Raw genomic sequence first — 20726 nt, 5'->3', positions numbered from 1 at the left:
GGATCACTTGATTCTGAAGTCCATAAGGGTAATAAATAATTATGCGGAGATAAATAATTCTCCATTTTTATGTAAATTATTTATCGTATACGAAAATACAAATAAATTTCTTAATAATTAAACTTCATGTTGTATATATTGCGATATCTTATATTTTGGGTAGTAATCCACTTTATCGGTCCATGATAACATAATGGTCAAGTTAATTTCTGTAATATCAACAGAGACAAAGTTTTCTCTCACCAGATGGCTGTTCGTTCTAGTATATTGATCGTTTAGATCGAATATTAGTACTCTATTCTCTTGGCCAGTGCAAATCATCGACGAAGAAATATTTTTTCATACAATTTTTCAAAGAAAATAATGCTTTTTAAAAAAATCAAAAAACCTTGCTTTAACTGAAATGATCTTTAAAATGAGAATTTGTTCATTAAAATTGGTACTCATTGTTGAAGCAAACCATCATAAAACTAGAGATGATGCACAATCTTCATTTTCATAACAGAATGCCTTTCACTTGTTGCCTCTTGGAACGATTATTGACTTGATAGACATTCGTGTTTAGGTATTTTATAAAGACGTTTAGAACGACATTTAAAGCTAATTTCGAATATAAACTACAAAAGAAATACTTTGAAGAATTGATTAATTGTTTTATCGATCTAAGGAAGAATATTACTAGATGTAACATAGTTGAGATTAAAAATATCGAGCTTATTTTCTTTTCTCATTTCGATATAATACGGAATAAACGACAATTGGTGTATTTTAACAGTACATTCTTTTTTCTCTTTTTTAATGCTTTTATTTAATCATTTATATAAAATGTCAATCGATTAACAAATTTGACGAATGAAATAGATATTTTACCTGTTCTCCTTAAAAAATAATATTAACTTGTCATACAATGGTATTAATCAAGGATGTTAATTAAGTGAGTTAAATGATTTTCATCCATCTTTTACCAAATGAAGCACGCTGTCCCGTGTAATACCACTTTCTCTCAAGGACGATCCTAATTCTTCTAATCGTTTTGGCGAATATCTATTAAGAAAAGTAAAAAAAAATAAAACATTCAAAGGATATTTAATTCGAAAGTTGAAAAAAGAATGTAAGGCATCCTAATAGAAAATATATCTTACCCACTAACGAGAATCTTGTATCCTTTGTGCCAAGTTGCAGGTAAAGCCTCATTCAATAGTTCGTAAAGTTTAGCGATGAAATCGTCTGCAGATAAGTGAACGAGATAAATAGTGCCGCCATTCAATGACCTCACCTTCAAACGAAGCTCTCCGGACTTTCCACTGGGCTCGTTGATTTGATGTAAGATAGGAGGCTGAAACATCGATTTGGTACTGATACGTTTCATTAACATCGATTTCATACTAATATCTAAGATGATACGATCTAATTACTCATAAAACAATTTTAGAATTTATTATCTTACAGCTGGTTTGCTAGCATGTGTTGCTGATTTAGAAATTCGAGGATTTCTCGGTGATTCTACCGAAGGTTTACCAGAAATTTTACCTTCGTCTTCGGATAATGATTTTGATTTAGAAACATTCGATCTGCTAAATCGACGATTTGATATACTTGCCGATCTTGATCGAGCTCGCGATCGATCGTTGATCTTCTCTAAACGACTACAAAATATCATGTAACTTATTTTCTTTTTTATTAATAATGAGTAATTCAATGTAGGAAGGTCTTTACATTGGTGATAACTTTGACGATAATCTATCGTTACAATAATGTTGATAACTTCGTCCGCTACTTGGAAATCTTGAAACATTTCTGAGTTTAGAATTCCTTTCTCTTACCAATAGATCATACTCGATATTCTTTGTAGCAAGATCTCGCTGTAGAAAAAGTATAAGAATTAGAATCAAGGCTAGGATAGAACAAGATAAAAGGCAAGAATTAAGACAAAGGATTAGAAATTGATTATTGTTTCTTACTTTCTCTTTACGACTGCTCAAAACTAACTCAGCATTAATGTGAGATTGAAGATGAGAATCCGAACAGACGTTATTGTGTGAGGCTAAAATTTGAGATCTTAAGGAAAGAATATCGATAGATTGTGAATCTGAAGAATTTTTTGATTTCAGTGATCTATAAACAAACATTGATTATTATTCATTACAACAACTTATTATTTATAAACGTAATAGTAAAACCTTGCAGCGAAAGATGAAGCAAACTCAATGTTGCAAGGACTCTCTTTTATTCTTGGACTGCATTGACGAGAAGAATTTGACAAAATTTTCGAATTACGAAAACGAATCGATCCGTCTTTAGATGTTTGCTTTCCTAATCGATGACCCTGGCCAGGAAAAACATTAACATCGTTTGTGTATACTTCCGATCTATGATCTTCGACCTGAATAAAGGGATATAAAAATTATGATGAAATCTAATCGGAATATTCGTTGTAATCATTTTTTACTTTGAAAGGCACTCCATTTGGATAGGCTTCTTGTAATTCAGATGGGAAATAACCATCGAGGATATCACGTATGAAGGAAGTTGTTTTTGGATCATTGTAAAGACGCAAAGGACTATCTTGTACTATCATTCCATTCTTGAAAAATTTTAAGGATATACAAGGCAGTGTCTTGAAAAAAAATAAACTTAATAAGAAAAAAACTAGTTTTACGTTCATTTTGATCAATAAATTTTTCTTTAGGGTTAGAAATAAAAACAAAGTTCTTTTTTTTCTATTATCGATTAAAAAAAATAATATAGATTAGAAAGAGTTGGGATTAAAATTAGAACGGCGAAACAACGATGCATTTACCTTGAAACTTGCTCCACTACCTTTTTCGTTATGATGCACGTGGACCTCTCCCTTTCCTGCGGCTATGTTTAACCGATCGATGTTTGCGATAAGTTGTTCGTAACAAGACTCAATAAAATTACTGAAACTGACAGTTACTAATAAATTCAACTGATTATTTGCGTCTTAAAAGATTCATTTATTAATAGACTTACTTAATGGCGTATTCTGTATTTAATGTTGAGGTGCCATTATCTCCGACCCAGATCAATCCGTAATCGGCTAAGAATTTCTATGTAGTAAACCCGATCTTTTTGTAATATACATATATGTATATATTTATATATATATATATATATATATATATATATATATATATACACATACACAAATGCACATATACAGGATATCCCACGGAAATAGATTAAGCTATATCTTTGAAAAGATTGGAGATCGAGAAGAATGTCATAGGATAAAATTAAATAGTATTAAACGCTACATAATTCTATGAAACTTCCACGCATTTTTGTGCATCGGTACAGTTGCAAGGTGCAATTGCAATTTTTTTTTTAATAGAAACATTAATTTTGAATACATTAATTGATGCAGTTTTTGGCCTCTACAAAACATGTTAATAATATTATATCTTAAAATTGTTAATTTATGTATTATTTTAATTTCAAACATGCTAAATTATTTCAATGTTTCAAAACATTTAAGTGTACTCTATCACGCACTTTGTTCTCTTTCTTTTTATTTTACTCTTCGAATTGATTCTCACGCGACTTTGTAATTTTATGAATGGCTTTTTTATTTTTTTATTTTTTGTTTTTGTTGGTCATCCGTCTCATGGTTTTTTTGTCTATACGAGATTAATAAAATTTTTCTAATAATAATTTGCACGTTTAAATAAAAAAAAAAGAAATACGATGACTATGTATGACTTATTATAGTTTGATGTTTATGATGATTTTATTGAGAAGAAAAAAGAAAATTTTTTTAGAAAATATTTTTTGAAAAAAAAAAAGAAAATTGAAAAAGAGATGTAAAATCATAATAGCCCCATAGGATTATATCTCTCTTGGTCCCTTAAGGGCTCAACTCGAGACAGTATCTAATGTTCTCTCTCTCTCTTCTCTTTCACGCGTTCTTCTAAACGTATTGAAACATTTAAATAATTCAGTATGCTTGAAATTAAAATAACATCTAAAATAACAATTTTGAGACATAATATTATTAACATGTTTTGTAGAGGCCAAAAACTGCATTAATTAATGTATTCAAAATTAAAGTTTCTATTAAAAAAAAATTGTAATTGCACCTTGTAACTGCACCAATGCACAAAAATGCATGAAAGCTTCATAGGATTATGTATTTAATACTATTTAATTTTGTCCTATAACATTTTTCTTGATCTCCAATCTCTTCAAAGATATAGCTCGGCTCAGTTCCGTGGAACACCCTGTATATTAGACTAGATATATAAATTAGCTAATGTGTCGCAATTGCTATAGTAGGTAAAGAACTTATTTGCATGTTATCTAAAATCGAATAACATTTTTAATTCAAGTCAAGTATTCTGAGAGTTAAAGTTGATTTAAAATAATTTATTTTATACATAGAATACTTGAGAGAAGAAAATGATCTTCAAAATATTCTATCGATAGATTTTATAACAAAATCATTCTTTCTTTTATGAAAGTATAAAGAAAGTATTAAGAAAGATAAAGAAATGATGAGAAAAAAGTTATCCGATTTGAAATAATTGTTCTTTTATCCATTCCATTTATAAAAAGAAAGAAAAAGAAAAGTAAATTAGATCAAACCTCCATCTCAAAGATTTTATGCTCGAGTATAAGACATCGTTTGTAAAGGTACTCCGAATTGTCAATTTGATTATTTCGTTGTTGGTGTTCCTTCTTCGTAAGGGTTTCTTGATTTTTGCATTTGATCTCCAAGTCCTTCACCTGAGCCAAATTATGTGACGTGGAACATTATCCCACCGTAAGATCTGTATTTATTCTTACAAAGACGGCTAAAGCACGGCTAAAGAACCTTCCGTTTAAATCTTTCGATTTCCTGATCTTTGTCATGCAATCTTTCCTCCGCCTTAGATAGAAGATTCTGCATCTTGTGCATCTGTGACTCGGCCAGGTACAATTGTTTCGTCACTATACTTATGAATTCGCTTTCTACAAATCAACGAACGTTGAAATCTTTTTCTAATTTCTTTGTTAATTTAATTCGTAATTATTTAAAGATATAATTTGTTAGGAAAGAACAGATCTTTTTAATTTTTTTCTTTTTATTATTTTTATTTCCTTTTTTTTTTAATTTTATGATAATTCGTATGGTACCTTCTTCAATAGTGTTATTTACATGTATGGGAACATTCGAGGATCTTTCAAGAATTTTACTGTTATTCACCCATAATCTTCTACCGCTAAAACTTGTCCCTGTATTCTACAAAAGTTTGAAATTTTTTAATTGTATTATCGAAGTATATATGTATATTATCTTGAGATAAGATTATAATTTGAACCGTTTTATTCGTATCTGCCGATGATGTACCAGGATTAGAAACGATTTTTGGTCTCTGCGATTTATTGATATTTTCATTATCTAATCTTTCATTGTCAGTAGCACTCAATATGTAAGAAGAGTTAGATAATACTTTTTTTAATCTAAAGAAATGAGATGTTAATAGATATTGTATTTTGCTTATAATGAAAATGTTCTATAACAAAGGATACAACTCGGAAAATCATTTTTTCTCCTTTTTTTTTATCAAGATATTTACTATATAGTTTATATGAAAAAAATTAAAAAATAAAAATACAATACTTGTGTTTGCTGTTACGCGAAGAAACGAATTGATATTTCTTTTCTGAATTTCCTATTGGGTCCGATTGATTCATTCTGCGTAGGATCTTGTTAATGAATTCGATAACATTTACATCCAAAATTTTTTAAGGTTATCCAAAAATAACGTTTGTCGGCAGTAATATTTGAAATAGTATAGATGAAGAGGGTCAAATGGATCCATAAAACTCAATAACAATCTGCGATCGATATATATATGTATGTATATAGAATCATGATCGTTTTACTATTTATTAGTACATTAGAAATAGCGGCTTCCATTCTACTTATATTTTAAATATAACTAATACATTGAATTTCGAATCTTTTATGTATACTTTATATGATTATATTACGTAAAATAAAAGTACACAGTATATATATACAACACATATATACACATATATACATATTCGTACATATCTGATTGACTTTGACCTATATATGGTATAACTGTAGAGATATATGAAACATACAATATTTATATAGGTGTTACACATGAAGAAATTCTTTTATTTCATTAACACGCATCAAGAATTATTTTCCAAGAAATGACGACTATACGCAAGAAAGTTTATTGGAAGGTTATGTGTCAGGCGATGTATTATCGATATTGAGCTAAAAATAAATTAATAATTGATGAGGATCTCTAAGGGAGGTTACTTTTACAAGATAAATAAAGCTGAGTGTATTTCTAGGTTAATAAATAAAAAATTAATTCATTGCTGTATCTTTTATTAGAGTTTTTCAACCATTTAATAAAAATCTTGTATATCAATGTGGGCATAAGGTTGAGAATCATTGGTCTATAGCTCTATATTTTTTTGAAATGTGTAAGCGAGAGGGTACAACAAATCTTAGGTACGTTCCTGTTTAAATTACGAGATGACGCAGTATCTTACGATCGATTACGGCGAAATCTCCGCATTGTATTTCGTTAATCAAAAACACGTTTCTTATGTTGGCTTTTTCGTATGTGCTTATCGTATCATTCTTGTTGAAAGAGAAACAATCGTGTTTGCTCAAACATAAGAAATAAAGTAGTGAAAGATAGCATAGTCAAGAGTGGATAAGGAAGAAATCAAGTGAAAAAGAATATTCGGGCGGATACGTAATCACATGATAGATTATTATTTATGGTATTTCGCATAAACATAAAATCAATATAATTCGACCAAGCATTTATGTTTACGCCTTTCTCTGCTTTTAATCGATTCAGCGCATGTTATCTTAAAAAACCTTTCTTTTGTGCAAACGTGCCACGTGTATGCGAGATTAGATCAATCAAAAAGCATTGAAGTGCGTATTTAATATCACAATTGGACAGCTGTGACCTTGAAATCGTGTTAAGGAAATTAGAAATTAAGAATATAAAAATTTGTTTAGTTCGAGGCCTTGCCTCGTCGCTATACGATCCTGAGGTGCGATCGTAGCGCCATCACGCAGTCTCACTCACGATCGAAGGTGAGAAGGGCGCGCGGAGTAGTGGGGGAACCGGCACAGGAGTCGTGTCCCGCGTGCGAGCGAGCGTACACACGTGTGCCCCCTCCGCTCTCTTCTCGCCACGCAAATACCAATCGTGAACGGACGAAACGGACGAAAATGTCGTCGCGGAAGAGGTCGAACATATTGTCAGAGCTCTCGGTCCAACGCTGGAACTCTTCGAAAGTGAGTAAGTTTCATTTCTTTTGATATTATTATGTTCTTTCTTCAAAGTTTTCTTTATTAACATTTTCTTTATTCTGGGATATACACCCACAGTGCCTGAGCTATTCTATTTACTGAACGGTTACTACTTATATACATATATATACTCGTGTCTATGGAAACGAGCAACGTTTATTTCGCAAAGCTTAGTGAATGTTCAATTAGGTATACAATTTGCATATGTATGTATGTATATACGTATGTATATATGTATGTGATATATAATGTTTCCTGTGAATAGTTAGTACTGTCGATGACGACATTAACGGAAGAAGCTATTCTTTTTTGTGTACCGCTCCCTCTTAGTATCGTAAGATATAATTTTATTTTTAATATGTATTTAGATAACACATTTTCTCTCTCTCTTTCTCTTTCTCTTTCTCTTTCTCACTCAATGGATTATACTTCATTTTTTCGAGTACATACGTGTTTGCTTGTTAATACATTTCATCGTTGTCTCTTTTAGTGAAACATTTTCATAAATGTGTACATGTAGACAATGTAGAATAAATAGACGTTTCAATCAGCATAGAAAGTAGAGATTAGAATTGAAAAGGTCGCATCGTTGGCACTCGCCCTTTATAGTCGTCCATCTTTAATTGTTCACTTATCGTGTCGCGAATCTTTAAGCGAATCGGAGCAGTTTCTATCTTTTTCTCTCTCTCTCTCTCTCTCTCTCTCTCTCTCTTTCTCTCTCTCTCTTTCTCTCTCTCTCTCTCTCTCTCTCTCTCTCTTTTTTTATATCTCCCTCTCTTTCGACAATGACAGCTTAAGATATTTTATGATGACGCAATGAGTCGTTTTTTTCTTTGGCTGTTTTTATTCTGAATGATTTTTACTATATGTTGAACGTTCGGTCTTAACTTCACCACAGTTGGACGAACTTTTGTTGCAAAATATTGACCTTCCTTTAAATCAATGACTAACCAATCGTGGTGATTGTATTTACATTTAACCCTTTCGCGTTCCTTCATAATGGCGAGTAGAAATATTTACTTAGAGCCTTTATTCGTTCTTTGAAAACAAAAGTAGCATAAAATCATTTTTTTTTCTTTTTCATCATATTATCGTATCGTTATGTAAAGCTTAACGACATTATTCATATAATACAGTTTTAAGTTGCATTGCTTCGTTCACGTGATCATAGAAAAGAGGTTATGTACATTTATCCTAAGGGATCTCTATCTCTACACATATATTTATATATACATATATATATATATATATATATATATATATATATATATATATATATATATATATATGACATCTCTTCCAATCACATGTCCAGTTTCGTGCTGACTCACAGTGTACGATTCCATTGGTCAAGTCGCATGATCATTTTGATTACGATCTTTATAAGTTTAACTACGGAATAATTAAAGTCGACGGTTAAAGGTTTTTTCTTTGTGAGAATTTATGTGTTTCCTGAAAAAGAATTATTGAAACGCGTAAGAAAATGCGCACGGTCATCGTCCGTCATTAATGATCATAGTGTATCATTGATGATCGTAGGTATATATCGAATAAAAATTTTATGATGTTCTTTTCTTTATTTTTTCTTATCCTTTAATGTTCTAATCTGTAACCAAGTTTATATTGCTAACGAGCTGGAATTATTTTCAATGTAATTATTTCAAATTTTTCCTCGATCATTTTTCTTCTTTTTTTTTCTTTTATTTTTTTCTTTCTTTTTTCCTCTTCCGTCTCCTTCCGAAGTTATATTAGTTTCTTTTTTTGTCGATGAATTTCAATGAAGTATTCATATTAACAAATAAATAAATAAATATTTATTTCGTATCCGTGGTTTTGTTCATAACACCTTAGAGACGACGTATCGTTATTTTGGCTGATCATCCTATGTTTGATTTGCAATTTTCATGATAGAAAGGAAAGAAAACAAAGCTTTGTTGTGGGAATAGTCGACGAAAACTTTTCTTTGATAATTTGATATTCTATAAGTGTGTGAACGAATGCTTTTCTCAATCGACTACGTAGTACATAATTATTAGGTGTCACGTATTTTCCTTACACAATCTTAGGAATTATTACCAATCATTCCAAGAAGTTTACTATTATCTTTTTTTTCGCAATTATATCTGCATCCTTTTATGGGTGTTTAGAACCATAAAAATCTTCGGATATTTTTTATGAAGTTATTTATGTCAATACGATTGTATAATCAACTTTGTTTACTTATTTAACTGGTTTAATTATACTTTTAATATCAATCAATAGACTAGATTTAATGAATGTGTGTTTCATTAAGTATAATTAAATTAAAAAAATTAGTTCTTTTTTGCGAATGTTTAGTTAAAAACACAATTTGTCTTGAAAATTAATCTATAAATTATTTTTGCATACATATTCATACCTATATATTATATTAAAAATGTATAATCCGATTTATACTAAGTTTACATAAAATAATGATTTCTAAGATTTCTGAATTATTTTTACATTAAAATTGTAAAAAGATGTTAATTTATAAAAATTTAGTATGCCAATATTAAATTGATGTATAATCAACACATAATCATGTTTTTATACGTTCATAGTTCGAATTAATAATAAATATTTATTTATATCTATTAATAAATAATTACATTTTGAATTAGATAAGAAATAAATTTGATATCTATAAAACATAGTCATAAATATACATACATATATATATTATATATTATATATAATATTATTATTTATATTGTTATTATATATATAATTTTATATATACATAATTCAAGATTAAATTAATACTGATAGCTTGCTGAAATTTTCGTAAGACTATACGGTGAAAATGAATAATAAGTACTATTTTTCGCTTACGAGTTCTGATCATTGCAACGGATGCATTTTTATTGGAGTGTACGTTGCATTCTGCAAGAAAAAAAATGCAACATAGGTAACATTTCTTAGAAAATAAAGTTTACTTTTCAAAACTAATTAAATTATCTGTATAAATAGATAATTAGGAAAAGAAACGTTAACTTTATTATGATAAATGCACAATTATTTACGATAAGTGAATTCTTCTCGATAATAATTTATTATTAAAGTATGTATTTTTTATTAATTCCTAACGGTAAGTAATAATGTAACAAATGATTTATGTATCGTAGCTCTAACCTTCGTTCAGAAAAATATTGAAAAAGATCGATCGTAATCTGTGGAATCTAAATCATTCATAAATTTTTCTAGTTGAATTAATTATTTTACTTCTGTTTTTCTCTCTTTTTTTATATTAAAGGTTGCCTATTATTTTAATTAACTTACTTTTCATTTTTTTTCTATATACGTAATTCTATTCTATATGGGTAAACTTCTTTTTTTTTCGTTTGTTTTTTCAATTTTTTCAAGCAAGAATTATTTGATTCCATTCATACAATAATGCGAAGGACAGAACTTAGGAAACACAAGCGATTCTTTGATATTTCTTTGTAAGACAAGAAATTTGAAGTATGTTAGTAGTTTGATTTGGATTAAAAAAGTAAGAAAAATTTTGCTTATTTTGCAATTTAAATTGTCGTATTATTGTAATGCTCGACATATTCATGAAAGGTTTTATGTAATTTATTAGTTTAAATAATTTTGATACGAGTCTTAGTTTAGACGATAAGTACCTTTTCTTTTTCAAAGAATAAAATTCGATTGGATTTTAGGAGTCATCGAGCAAATTAATTCGTTTCCATCTTTTCTCGCTTAAATATAATTATACGAAATTGTTTTTATAGAACGTTCATTTCTAATAGGTAGTATCGTTCTTATTAAACCTTTAATGTATATAGAATTTTCTTTTTTTTTTATTTTTAATAGAAAAATTTAATAGAAATTTTTAAGAAAAAATCTTTTATATTACCTATTGAATATATTCAAGGAAATATTATCTTAATTTTTTTCGAAGAAATTTAATACAAAATTACATTGTCGCATATTTATATGTTAAATTACGTAGAAATTATTTTGTTGTAATTTTGTAATCATCACATACGTTGAAAGGTTAAATGAATGGAAAATATATAGATGAACAAAGCATGTTATGAAATACGGGAAAATTTAAACAAATTTGACCATGGTCATTATATTTTTGTATCTTTCCTCTCCTCTCTCTCTTTCTCTCTTTTCCTCTTTCCCTCTCCTTCATTATACTTTTTTATAAGACGGTCGGCAACTTGTAAGAAGGTGGCAGCAGTGGGGGTGGGAAAGGCAGAAGAAGGCGTCTCGCCGGTGTTCGATCGACTTTCAGTTCACTCGACGAGAGTGCATCGAATCTTTTGCTTGATCGAGTGTATAACATGTCATAGATTTTGTCAAGAAAAACAGCTCGTGATCCAGTTGGAACACGTGGCTCAGATTGTTGACAGGTGGCTCAAGAAAATTCGTGACGTTCATCGTGATTATTTTGTGTTGATTTATTTTTTCTTTTTATGTATTTTTAAGGAATAATTGATTAAAAGTAACCGTGAAAGATGGCACATATAATTAACATTTAATATGTATCTATTTTGTAATATGTAATATTTAATGAGAGAATGTTAATATATTTCTCATTTATATCGAATATTAAATATTTTGATTTAAAGATATACTTATATATATAATTTTTTAGTATTATCATAAATATCATGTTGATTTCAATAAATTTTTATATTGGTGTATCGACCTTCTGATGTTACATAAGAAAAGCAACAGGTGTTAACGATAGCATTTACATAAATACGCTTGTAAAGTACAACCATGACTATGCTGATTTTACAGAAAATTACGAAAAAAAAAATATTTACTATTTAATTAATAGTAAATCATTTTGAAGGATTTTTCTTGTCCTTGAACTATTACTTTATTTTATTTTCATGTTTATTTTAATGTTTATTTTAATTTTAATTTTTTTTTTTTACTTGTTTATTTATTTATTTTCTAAAGTGAAATAACATCAGATACGCGAATAGGTCCACGTTCTTTTCCTTTGAGGAACTTAAGGATCGTGGATATGAATAGCTCGTTGGAATTCTTGAGTCGTTAGGTCGATATGAAATTCTGGGATATACACGTCGTCTTATTGATTTTAAAGTCAGTGAATAACAATGACATTAATAAAATGCATTGTTGGCATCGTATGTTTTTTATAAATTAATCGTTCTTGCTTTTCTTTATATTTTAATATAAATTTTTCAAAAGAGAAATCGAAGTATATCTATCTATCAATCGATAATATTCGATGAACAAAAAAATAATTTAATCAATAATATATTCAAATAATTCATGTTATAACGTGTAAAACATTTAATCGCATTTAATAGCAAAAAATATTTTATGATTTATGCGATAAGTGATAACAACTGATAAAAACGGTTTTTAACGTTTAGCAAATGAAACAAAACAATAAATATTTATTATTTGTTTATATATATAAAGAGTCAAGTATTTTTTTTCTTCTTTTTAAACCGCCTGCAAGAATATTTAATTATTTATAATGAAAAAAATATGATTTATAATGAAACTTTTATGATTAACGCGTACGATATTGGTTGACATTCAAACATTGTGGCGGAAGTTATATAAAGAGGAACGGATTCTGCATTTATCTATGATTCGTAATTGCATATATGTGTATAGATCGTTATGTCTGGATCAAGTTACGCCAGTAGCTTGGTAAAAACACAGCTGAACGTTTCTTTTTAATTTTTTGATATTCTATGATATAGTTTGTTTTAGATTTGTTTAAATAACGGAAATAAATAATCATTTATGATTTCTTTATTTCTCATAGTAATTACTGAATTATCTGAAAAAGATAAGACGTTGGGAAATAATTATTTTATTTGTTTATATAATTTTCTTTTCTTTCTTTGTTTTTTTTAGAATCCGAGAAGATCCTCATTTTTTCAACTAAGAAGAGATAAATTTCATTTGTACTTACTCCTTCACAAAAATGGAAGACTCATTGAGGTAAATATACATAATCGTAATTTTATACAAAGTTCGATGTAGAGCGAGGGGAAGAAACAATTTAAGTATTCGTGCAATAGAAATGTATTTTCATATTCTCACTATGAATAGTTAAGTCGTATCGCCCCCCCCTCTCCCGTGTATGTGTGTACAGTAGGCGTGTGATAATACATATAATATTATACGAATATTTAAATTTTTATGAATATGTGTGTGTACAGTAGGAGTGTGATAATACATATAATGTTATACGAATACTTAAATTTTTATGAATATATATATATATATATATTTAAAAATACGAATTTGTGAATTCGTTTCGCAGATACGAGGATCCCGGCATGTATAAAACACGATCGCCCTATAGTCTGCGGAGATTGGGAGGTAAGATAATAATTATGATCTTGTTCTTTTTCTTGTTTTATTCTTTTTTTTTCACATACCACAAGTAATTATTATTATTATTATTATCTTTATTATTACTATTATTATAATTATTTTTTGTTTCTAATACAAAGAGTATGCATAATTAAATCGTAATTTCACGCAAACTATTTTTTCTTATTGTTACTAGTATTATTCTTCTTATTCAAATGATTGATAATTTGTACAAAAGAATATTTTTATTCGTCGGATAGTGTATGCATGTGATGAGATGGTGTAAATAGTCGATATCGATTTGTACGTGTTACGATATCATCGACATAAAGAGACACCATCATCGCTTAGGCGACATATGAGAAAGTTTGTCTTGATAGTAGGAATATTTTATTTCAATTTTACGCGGAAATATTATTGGATCGTTAGTCAAAAGATAAATAGTTCGATGGCAAAGTCATTTCATTTTACTTATACACATTGTCAAAGATGTAGGAAAGTGTTCATTGGAAAATTAGTTTATATATCTCATAAAGAACGGACTTATTGTCATTTTCTTGATTGATCGATGTCTCGTTTGCACTCAATTGAATAACACATAAGTATTGTTCAATCATCAATCGTAATCGTTTCAATAACAAATGTTAACAATCCGATAACGTGTTACATTTGTACTCATTTTTCAGACATGGTGCCAGCAAGAGTTGTCCTCTATATGCTCTCTTTCTCTGGGTTTCTCGTTTCCTTTATGATGAGAACTGATATCAATCTTGCGATGGTGGCCATGGCAAAACCAACTATAATGTCAAATGCCACGGCCACCGAGACGTCTCATTATTGTTACAAATCGGCGAACATGTCGCACGTGGAGAATAATAACAATAATAATAACTCTATTAGACCGGAGGTATATAATAAATAATATTTTTTCAATTATTATTTTTAGTATAACAAATTCTGTCGAACTTTTCTTTGAAATCTACATAGAAATGATTCCTTCCTATCGTAATATTTAATTCGACTGTATTTTGTCTACAAATTATTTCGATTTATAACGTGATATTATGCGATAAGTTGTTGCTTCTTAATTTGTTTTGTTTTATTTTACTTACATAAGCTATAATAATTTAGTATTGCATATTTATAAGAATATAATATATTACACATAATGTATTTTGTCTTTCGTCTACGTTTATATTTCATTGAAAAATTATGTTTAATACATTATAGGATAGGTCATGTTTTTTGTTATTTACTTCTGCTTCGTATTTAAAAATATTTATGCACGAAGGAGATTGTGTTTATGTTGATAAGGGTTTACGTCTTTTTTAATAGATGTTTGTGCCACTCCAATTATTTATTTTCTTATTGAAAAATTTTTTTATATAATCATAACTTTTTGTTGAGAGAAGAGGAATAGTTTTATCGATCGTACACCTTTTCTTATCTGTAGGAAGAGGGTGAGTTCGATTGGAGTCCAGCTATTCAGTCTGCCATTCTTGGCTCCTTCTATTGGTGTTACATATTATCACAAATTGTGGGTGGCGTTTTAACTCAATATTTTGGTACGAAGACCGTCTTTGGTGGGTCCCAACTTTTAACTGCAGTTTGCAGTTTACTTATGCCCAGCGCTGCTGAAATTCATTACGGTGCTATGATAGCTCTCCGAAGTATACAAGGAATCGCTAGTGTATGTCGAATCGTTTTAATTAATTTTCAATATTTCATATGTTTATGAAAACATCAAATAATTTGTTTAGGGATTAACTTGGCCGGCTATGTATGCCATTGTTGGACATTGGATTCCACCGGTAGAAAGATCTCGTTTCATGTCTTCCTTTCAAGGTAAGTGTTTAGATGGCCGACACGCTAATACAAGTTCTTTTGTGTGTTACAGTGAAACTTCGATACGTATCGAACCATATTACTATATAATACTATTATGATTTATCATGTTTCCCAAATCATATATAACGTGCGGAAAAAAATAGCACGTTGCTTATTGATCTCTGTTGATGATTATAATACCGTGATATACTAATGTACACTTCTTTCAGAGTGGAATATACGGAAGTTCGAATGAGAAACTATTCGCAACATCAAGCTATAGTTACTGTCAAAATTCAAGTCCGGATCAAGAAATTTATAACATATATTATGTGCATATGCTGTCTTGTTGTTATAGATAGATACGATAATTCTGTGACTATAGTCACGATCGTTGATATTGATCTTTTTAATTGGTTTAGCTCCACACGATGGTTGCATTCGCCGGACCGAGGGGTATACTCAACAGCGACCACTCAACAGCATGAGAAAGGCCGAGTATACTTCCAGCTGGTAGAATCAGCCGGACTCTACGTGCACACGTTGTATAATGTTATTCGTTCATTCTCTTACATGTCAGTTCTGTCTTTCTAAAATCTGCATTCGTTCGACACGTATTTCTAATCATCCTTCTCACTCAAACTTTCTCAGAGACAGACCACAGACCGAATAGATATTTAGAGAATATAGATTACTTCTTCTTTTAACATTTAGACTATTCGATTTTTACAGAGATTGTACTTTAGTCATAAAATAGATCAATCTATTGTAGTTACGTACGATATCTCATATATAGAATGATTTTTTTTTATCAAATTCCTTTAGAAATTTTCTCTTTATGTACTAATTAAATGCTTATACAACAACATTGACAAGTATTAAACATAAATATATACGTTCGATTAATTTGTTGTGTGACTTCGGTCTCTGTGTAAGACGAGTGTTTATTCATTTAGCGGGGAGAGCTATTATATGCTCGAACTGTTTTCAGGTATAGAAGTTTCATTGTCCCACTGTACAGCCTCATCATTCATCACTCCCTCGTCCCTTCGTATTAAGTCTCTAGTTAAATCGCTTTACAGGGTTGATTCATGCTCACCAACATCAAGGAGAGATCATCGGCGGCACGTGTGAATCGTGAAACTAGCCCCGGCCGAGGTCATTCAACAAGCCTCATGTTTCAGCTTCCTTCCTGGTCGTGGGGTGAGCCACACCTAACATCTAGATTATCTATATTCAGGGTTCAGCTTTGGGATCGGGTTGACCTATCCGTTGTGCGGATTCATCATCGCTCACTTTGGATGGCAAGTGGTTTTCTACACGACCGGTACCATCGGAATAACTTGGTGTCTTTTCTGGTACTTCTTTGCCTTCGACACACCAGCCGCACATCCAAGGATCTCTCAGCAGGAACTGCGTTACATACGTGGAAGCATTGGCAATCAAGTATTAGGAACGAACGAGGTAAATTTCGATATTTGTCTCATATAGATGAAAACGTAAGATTTTACAAATATCTTGATCTCTTTTAAAGGGAATGCCCGTACCATGGAAATCGATTCTTATGTCATGGCCAGCTTGGGCGATTGGTATTACGACCTTTGGAAGAATATGGGTTCATTATGTTTTTATTATTCCTGGTCCGATGTATATAAAAACTGTCCTTGGATTTAGTATTCAGGCCGTATGTTTTTGAAAACTTTAATAGTTTATATAATTTGCTTAGGATTTGAATTCATATCACGAAAGGATGTTTTCTTTTTTAGAATGGCGTTTTGTCAGGGTTGCCATTTATCTGTAGTTATCTGAGTTCCGTAGTATTCTGTTATGTCGCCGATGTTTTGGTCAATCGACAGATCTTGTCTCTAACGAATGTTCGGAAAGTTTTCACGGCATTATGTAAGTTATTGTCATTTACGTAGATAATTGTAAGTAATGATATTGTTTTTCTTTTTAAATATCTCATTGATCTCTATAGCTCAAGTGATTCCTGGAATTCTCGTGCTTCTTATCGGATATCTGGGATGTAATATAATTCTTGTGGCAATTGTTTGGTTCATAGCTGTTACACTAATAACTGCCGCCTACGCTGGTGCAATGGCTAATATCGTTGATATCGCGCCAAATTTCGCCGGTAAGTTTTAATTGTTTATACGTTTAAAAATTAGATTTGATCTTTTTAATCTTTTGTTTATTGTAGGCCCTGTATTAGCATTCGCACAAACTATTCACATGACAGCTAGTTTTCTGTCACCTATAGCAGCTGGTCTGCTCACTCAAGAAAGCGTAAGCATTTTTTATTCATTTGCTTAATATTTAGTTAACATTTCTTTAACATTTGCTGTGATTCTATGATAATTCTTCTAATGAATAATTTATTTAACAGCAAGCTTTGGACGCTTGGAGAAGAGTATTCGGGGTGACTACGTGTGTAGCTTGTAGCACATATATAGTGTATCAAATCTTTGGTACTGCTGAAATTCAGCCATGGAATTATCCTGATCAAAAGTATCCACAATCTGTTCAAGAGGATTCTCAACCTCTTAACGACTCACCTAGTAAAAACGGAAAGATAGTTTCGAATCGAGACAATATAACTGAGGAAGCATAATGCGTGTGTATATATATATATACATATACATATGTAAATAATATGTATATATATACACACGTATATACATTAACAAAAGAAAAGAACGAAGTTATTAAAGAGACGATCGCCTTATCTTCTGCACTGTTTTTCTTTGTTGTTTAACGTCTCGTTTAAAAATAAGTAGATCTCTTCGGTACATAATTTTGGTATGAAATCATTCATTGCAGACAATTATGACCGATATGAGATTCTTAGGATATATCTTGGTATTTTTATTTTACAATATGTTTTACTACCAGAACATTTTATTTATAGTTTTTAAATATGATATAATAGGGAACAAAGTTTGAATTTAATAAGTTAATATGACATTTCTGCACTAGTTCTAAGAAGATTTTGAAACATTAATTTTCTTCTTTCCTCACATTATCAGACATCAGAGTACCTTTCAATTCTAATATAATCGATATTTATATAGACGAAATCGTTGTTGAGCAGAAAAGCTCTCTTCGATTGGTTATTCCACGTGAAAGTACTTATTTTCGATGTCATCGTCATATGTCTGTAAATAAGAATTATAATTAATGCTACAACAAAGGTTACTTACATAGAAATCAGGGTATTGTATATTATAATGCTAAGAGAATATTTTTATGAGGTAGTTTTATCTCAGGAAACCAAAAAAAAGGTTTAAAATATTAGTTAAATTTGATTTTTAGGGGGAAGACAAAGAAGCACAAAAGTCTCAGTGAAATAATTAGCGATTTTTAATATTTTTAAAAATAATTTTATCATCTTGCGTTATAATTTACTTTTATACATTCTCTGTGATCGAATCTTATTTTATTTTTTTTTTATTTTAATAAAAATATTACTTATATTACAATTTAGTATATCATGTACAAATGGATCTCGTAAAGATATCACGCGTGCTGAATTATTTACACTTAAAAATCTTTTTTTAAAATAGTATCAGATAATTATTATATTAGATGGCGATTAGTAGGAAGAAATGGACGGGAGAGAACAGTAATCAGAAAAAAGGAACGATGGAAAGTAAAAGTTTAATTTTATTCGTTTTCATTCAATTGTAAAGACAAGTATAATATTTGATAGTTCTTTGTAAAAAAGAAAAAATATATCCTGAATTTGATAACATTTTCAGATACAAAAAGTAGGATTACACGAACAGAATAGATAATGCAAAATAGAATATATACATAAATGACAGAAACTATATTCTGTACTAATCAGTGCCTTCTTGTAGGTACATTTAATTTATTAACATAGTAAACTCCTCGTCACATTTTCAAAGAATATAAGTACTATGTATACCTCTTTATGATATTTGATTTAAAAAGTGTCTAGTCGGAGTTTGTCACGACCGAATCCATTTGTTAAACTAGTGGGATAAGAGAATTTCTTGGATCTTTAGGTAAAACCCCCACGAATTTTCAAGAAATTTCAATGCACTAATTAAACTTTTCATTCTTTTAAAATGAATAAGAAAGAAATAATAAGATCGTTCTCTCTATAATTGCTGTATTTACATATTTATAACGTAAGTTGTAAACGATTCCGTTTTAACAAGTTATCACAAATTGTTTATGTGTTCTTTTAAGAATATTATAATTTTGATATTTTTGTACTTTTCTTTTCTTTCTCAATTAGAATTATATTATTGAGTAATTGTTCGTATATATTTATCGATCATCGATGCAATATATTTTATAATTTATTAACCTTTTATTTGATTCTTTGTTACAAAGTTTTTACAATGATATTGTTATCTTCATTCTATTCGCATCATTACTGATATGATAATGATGATATTTCGCGTACAGAATGGTCATTAAACATGTGGAAGACATTGGGAAATAATTGAATGACACTATTACTCTGTATTTAGAAAACTTAAAATTATATTCAATTCTATATGTATTTCAAATTCTATATATATTTCAAGTTATTGCGATTAATTCTTTAAACATATATAATGTTAAAAAAGTTTTCTTTAAACGATCGAGTCAAAATTTAAGATAAAAATAATGTTGTCGAAAGGAAAAAAGTATAATAAATTGAGATGTAGCGTAGTAAAAGACTTCCATATGTATGGATAATGTCTGAAAACCTTCATGTGCCATGTACAGCCATGATCGTAATTTCAAACTTAAGAATTATATTCTAAAAAAAACGTATTTGTAGAATCATTTTCACATTGTGTGTATTAGACAAACTTGGATCGTCACGTTTTTTATGGTTTACAACAATAATTATAATTTACTATTCGCGACATACAAGCGATCGACGATCATCGTGAATAAAGAAATTCTATCGAATCGAATGTCGAATTTCTAAAAGACATTCAACGGGCTAATCGCCAAAGGAAATGGTATGATCCTACTTAAATGAAAAATGTGTGTAAAACTTAATAAGAAATAAATGTATATATATATAATTTTATTAAACATTGCGTATATATACATACACGCATACATATTAGTATATGTATATATATATTTTTTTAGAATATTTAACAAGAATATATTTGTAGGCTTTACAATTTCAATTCCAATATTTTTACAATTTCGATTGCAAGAATTTAACGCTTGAAAGAGATTGTCGAGACGA

General features: G+C 29.6%; 2 protein-coding genes and 1 long non-coding RNA gene across 11 annotated transcripts; 2 read left to right on the top strand and 1 right to left on the bottom strand.

The window, feature by feature from the left end:
• Nucleotides 1-317: 317 nt before the first annotated feature.
• Nucleotides 318-2606, top strand: LOC124952457. Its single transcript, XR_007101904.1, has 3 exons — nt 318-1352; nt 1433-1660; nt 1853-2606. It is a non-coding gene; the product is annotated as an uncharacterized LOC124952457 (long non-coding RNA).
• LOC124952453 lies at nt 797-8149 on the bottom strand. The gene is made up of 14 exons (XM_047502342.1): nt 5624-8149; nt 5322-5463; nt 5137-5242; nt 4835-4971; nt 4606-4746; nt 2995-3071; nt 2801-2927; nt 2450-2617; nt 2181-2383; nt 1962-2115; nt 1717-1862; nt 1448-1646; nt 1143-1336; nt 797-1044 (listed from the first exon to the last, which is right to left on the bottom strand). The coding sequence occupies exons 1-14, from the start codon at nt 5695-5697 to the stop codon at nt 951-953; spliced, it is 1962 nt and encodes a 653-aa protein (XP_047358298.1). The 5' UTR covers nt 5698-8149; the 3' UTR covers nt 797-950.
• On the top strand, nt 6529-20563 carry LOC124952455 (sialin). Of its 9 annotated transcripts, none has more exons than XM_047502346.1 (13): nt 6529-6780; nt 7028-7313; nt 13211-13297; nt 13623-13681; nt 14362-14582; nt 15129-15365; nt 15436-15520; nt 16743-16966; nt 17037-17186; nt 17269-17401; nt 17481-17636; nt 17703-17788; nt 17889-20563. In XM_047502346.1, the coding sequence occupies exons 3-13, from the start codon at nt 13281-13283 to the stop codon at nt 18111-18113; spliced, it is 1593 nt and encodes a 530-aa protein (XP_047358302.1). In that variant the 5' UTR covers nt 6529-6780; nt 7028-7313; nt 13211-13280; the 3' UTR covers nt 18114-20563. The 9 variants fall into 9 exon arrangements, with proteins under 9 accessions (XP_047358302.1, XP_047358304.1, XP_047358303.1 ...); XM_047502348.1 differs by having other exon boundaries at nt 6529-6940; XM_047502347.1 differs by having other exon boundaries at nt 6529-7309.
• Nucleotides 20564-20726: the final 163 nt, after the last annotated feature.

Source organism: Vespa velutina, chromosome 10 (genome assembly GCF_912470025.1).
Source record: "Vespa velutina chromosome 10, iVesVel2.1, whole genome shotgun sequence".
In the NCBI taxonomy this organism is placed as follows: domain Eukaryota; kingdom Metazoa; phylum Arthropoda; class Insecta; order Hymenoptera; family Vespidae; genus Vespa; species Vespa velutina.
Note: the sequence above shows the minus strand (reverse complement) of the source record. Positions and strands in the feature narration are given on the sequence as shown.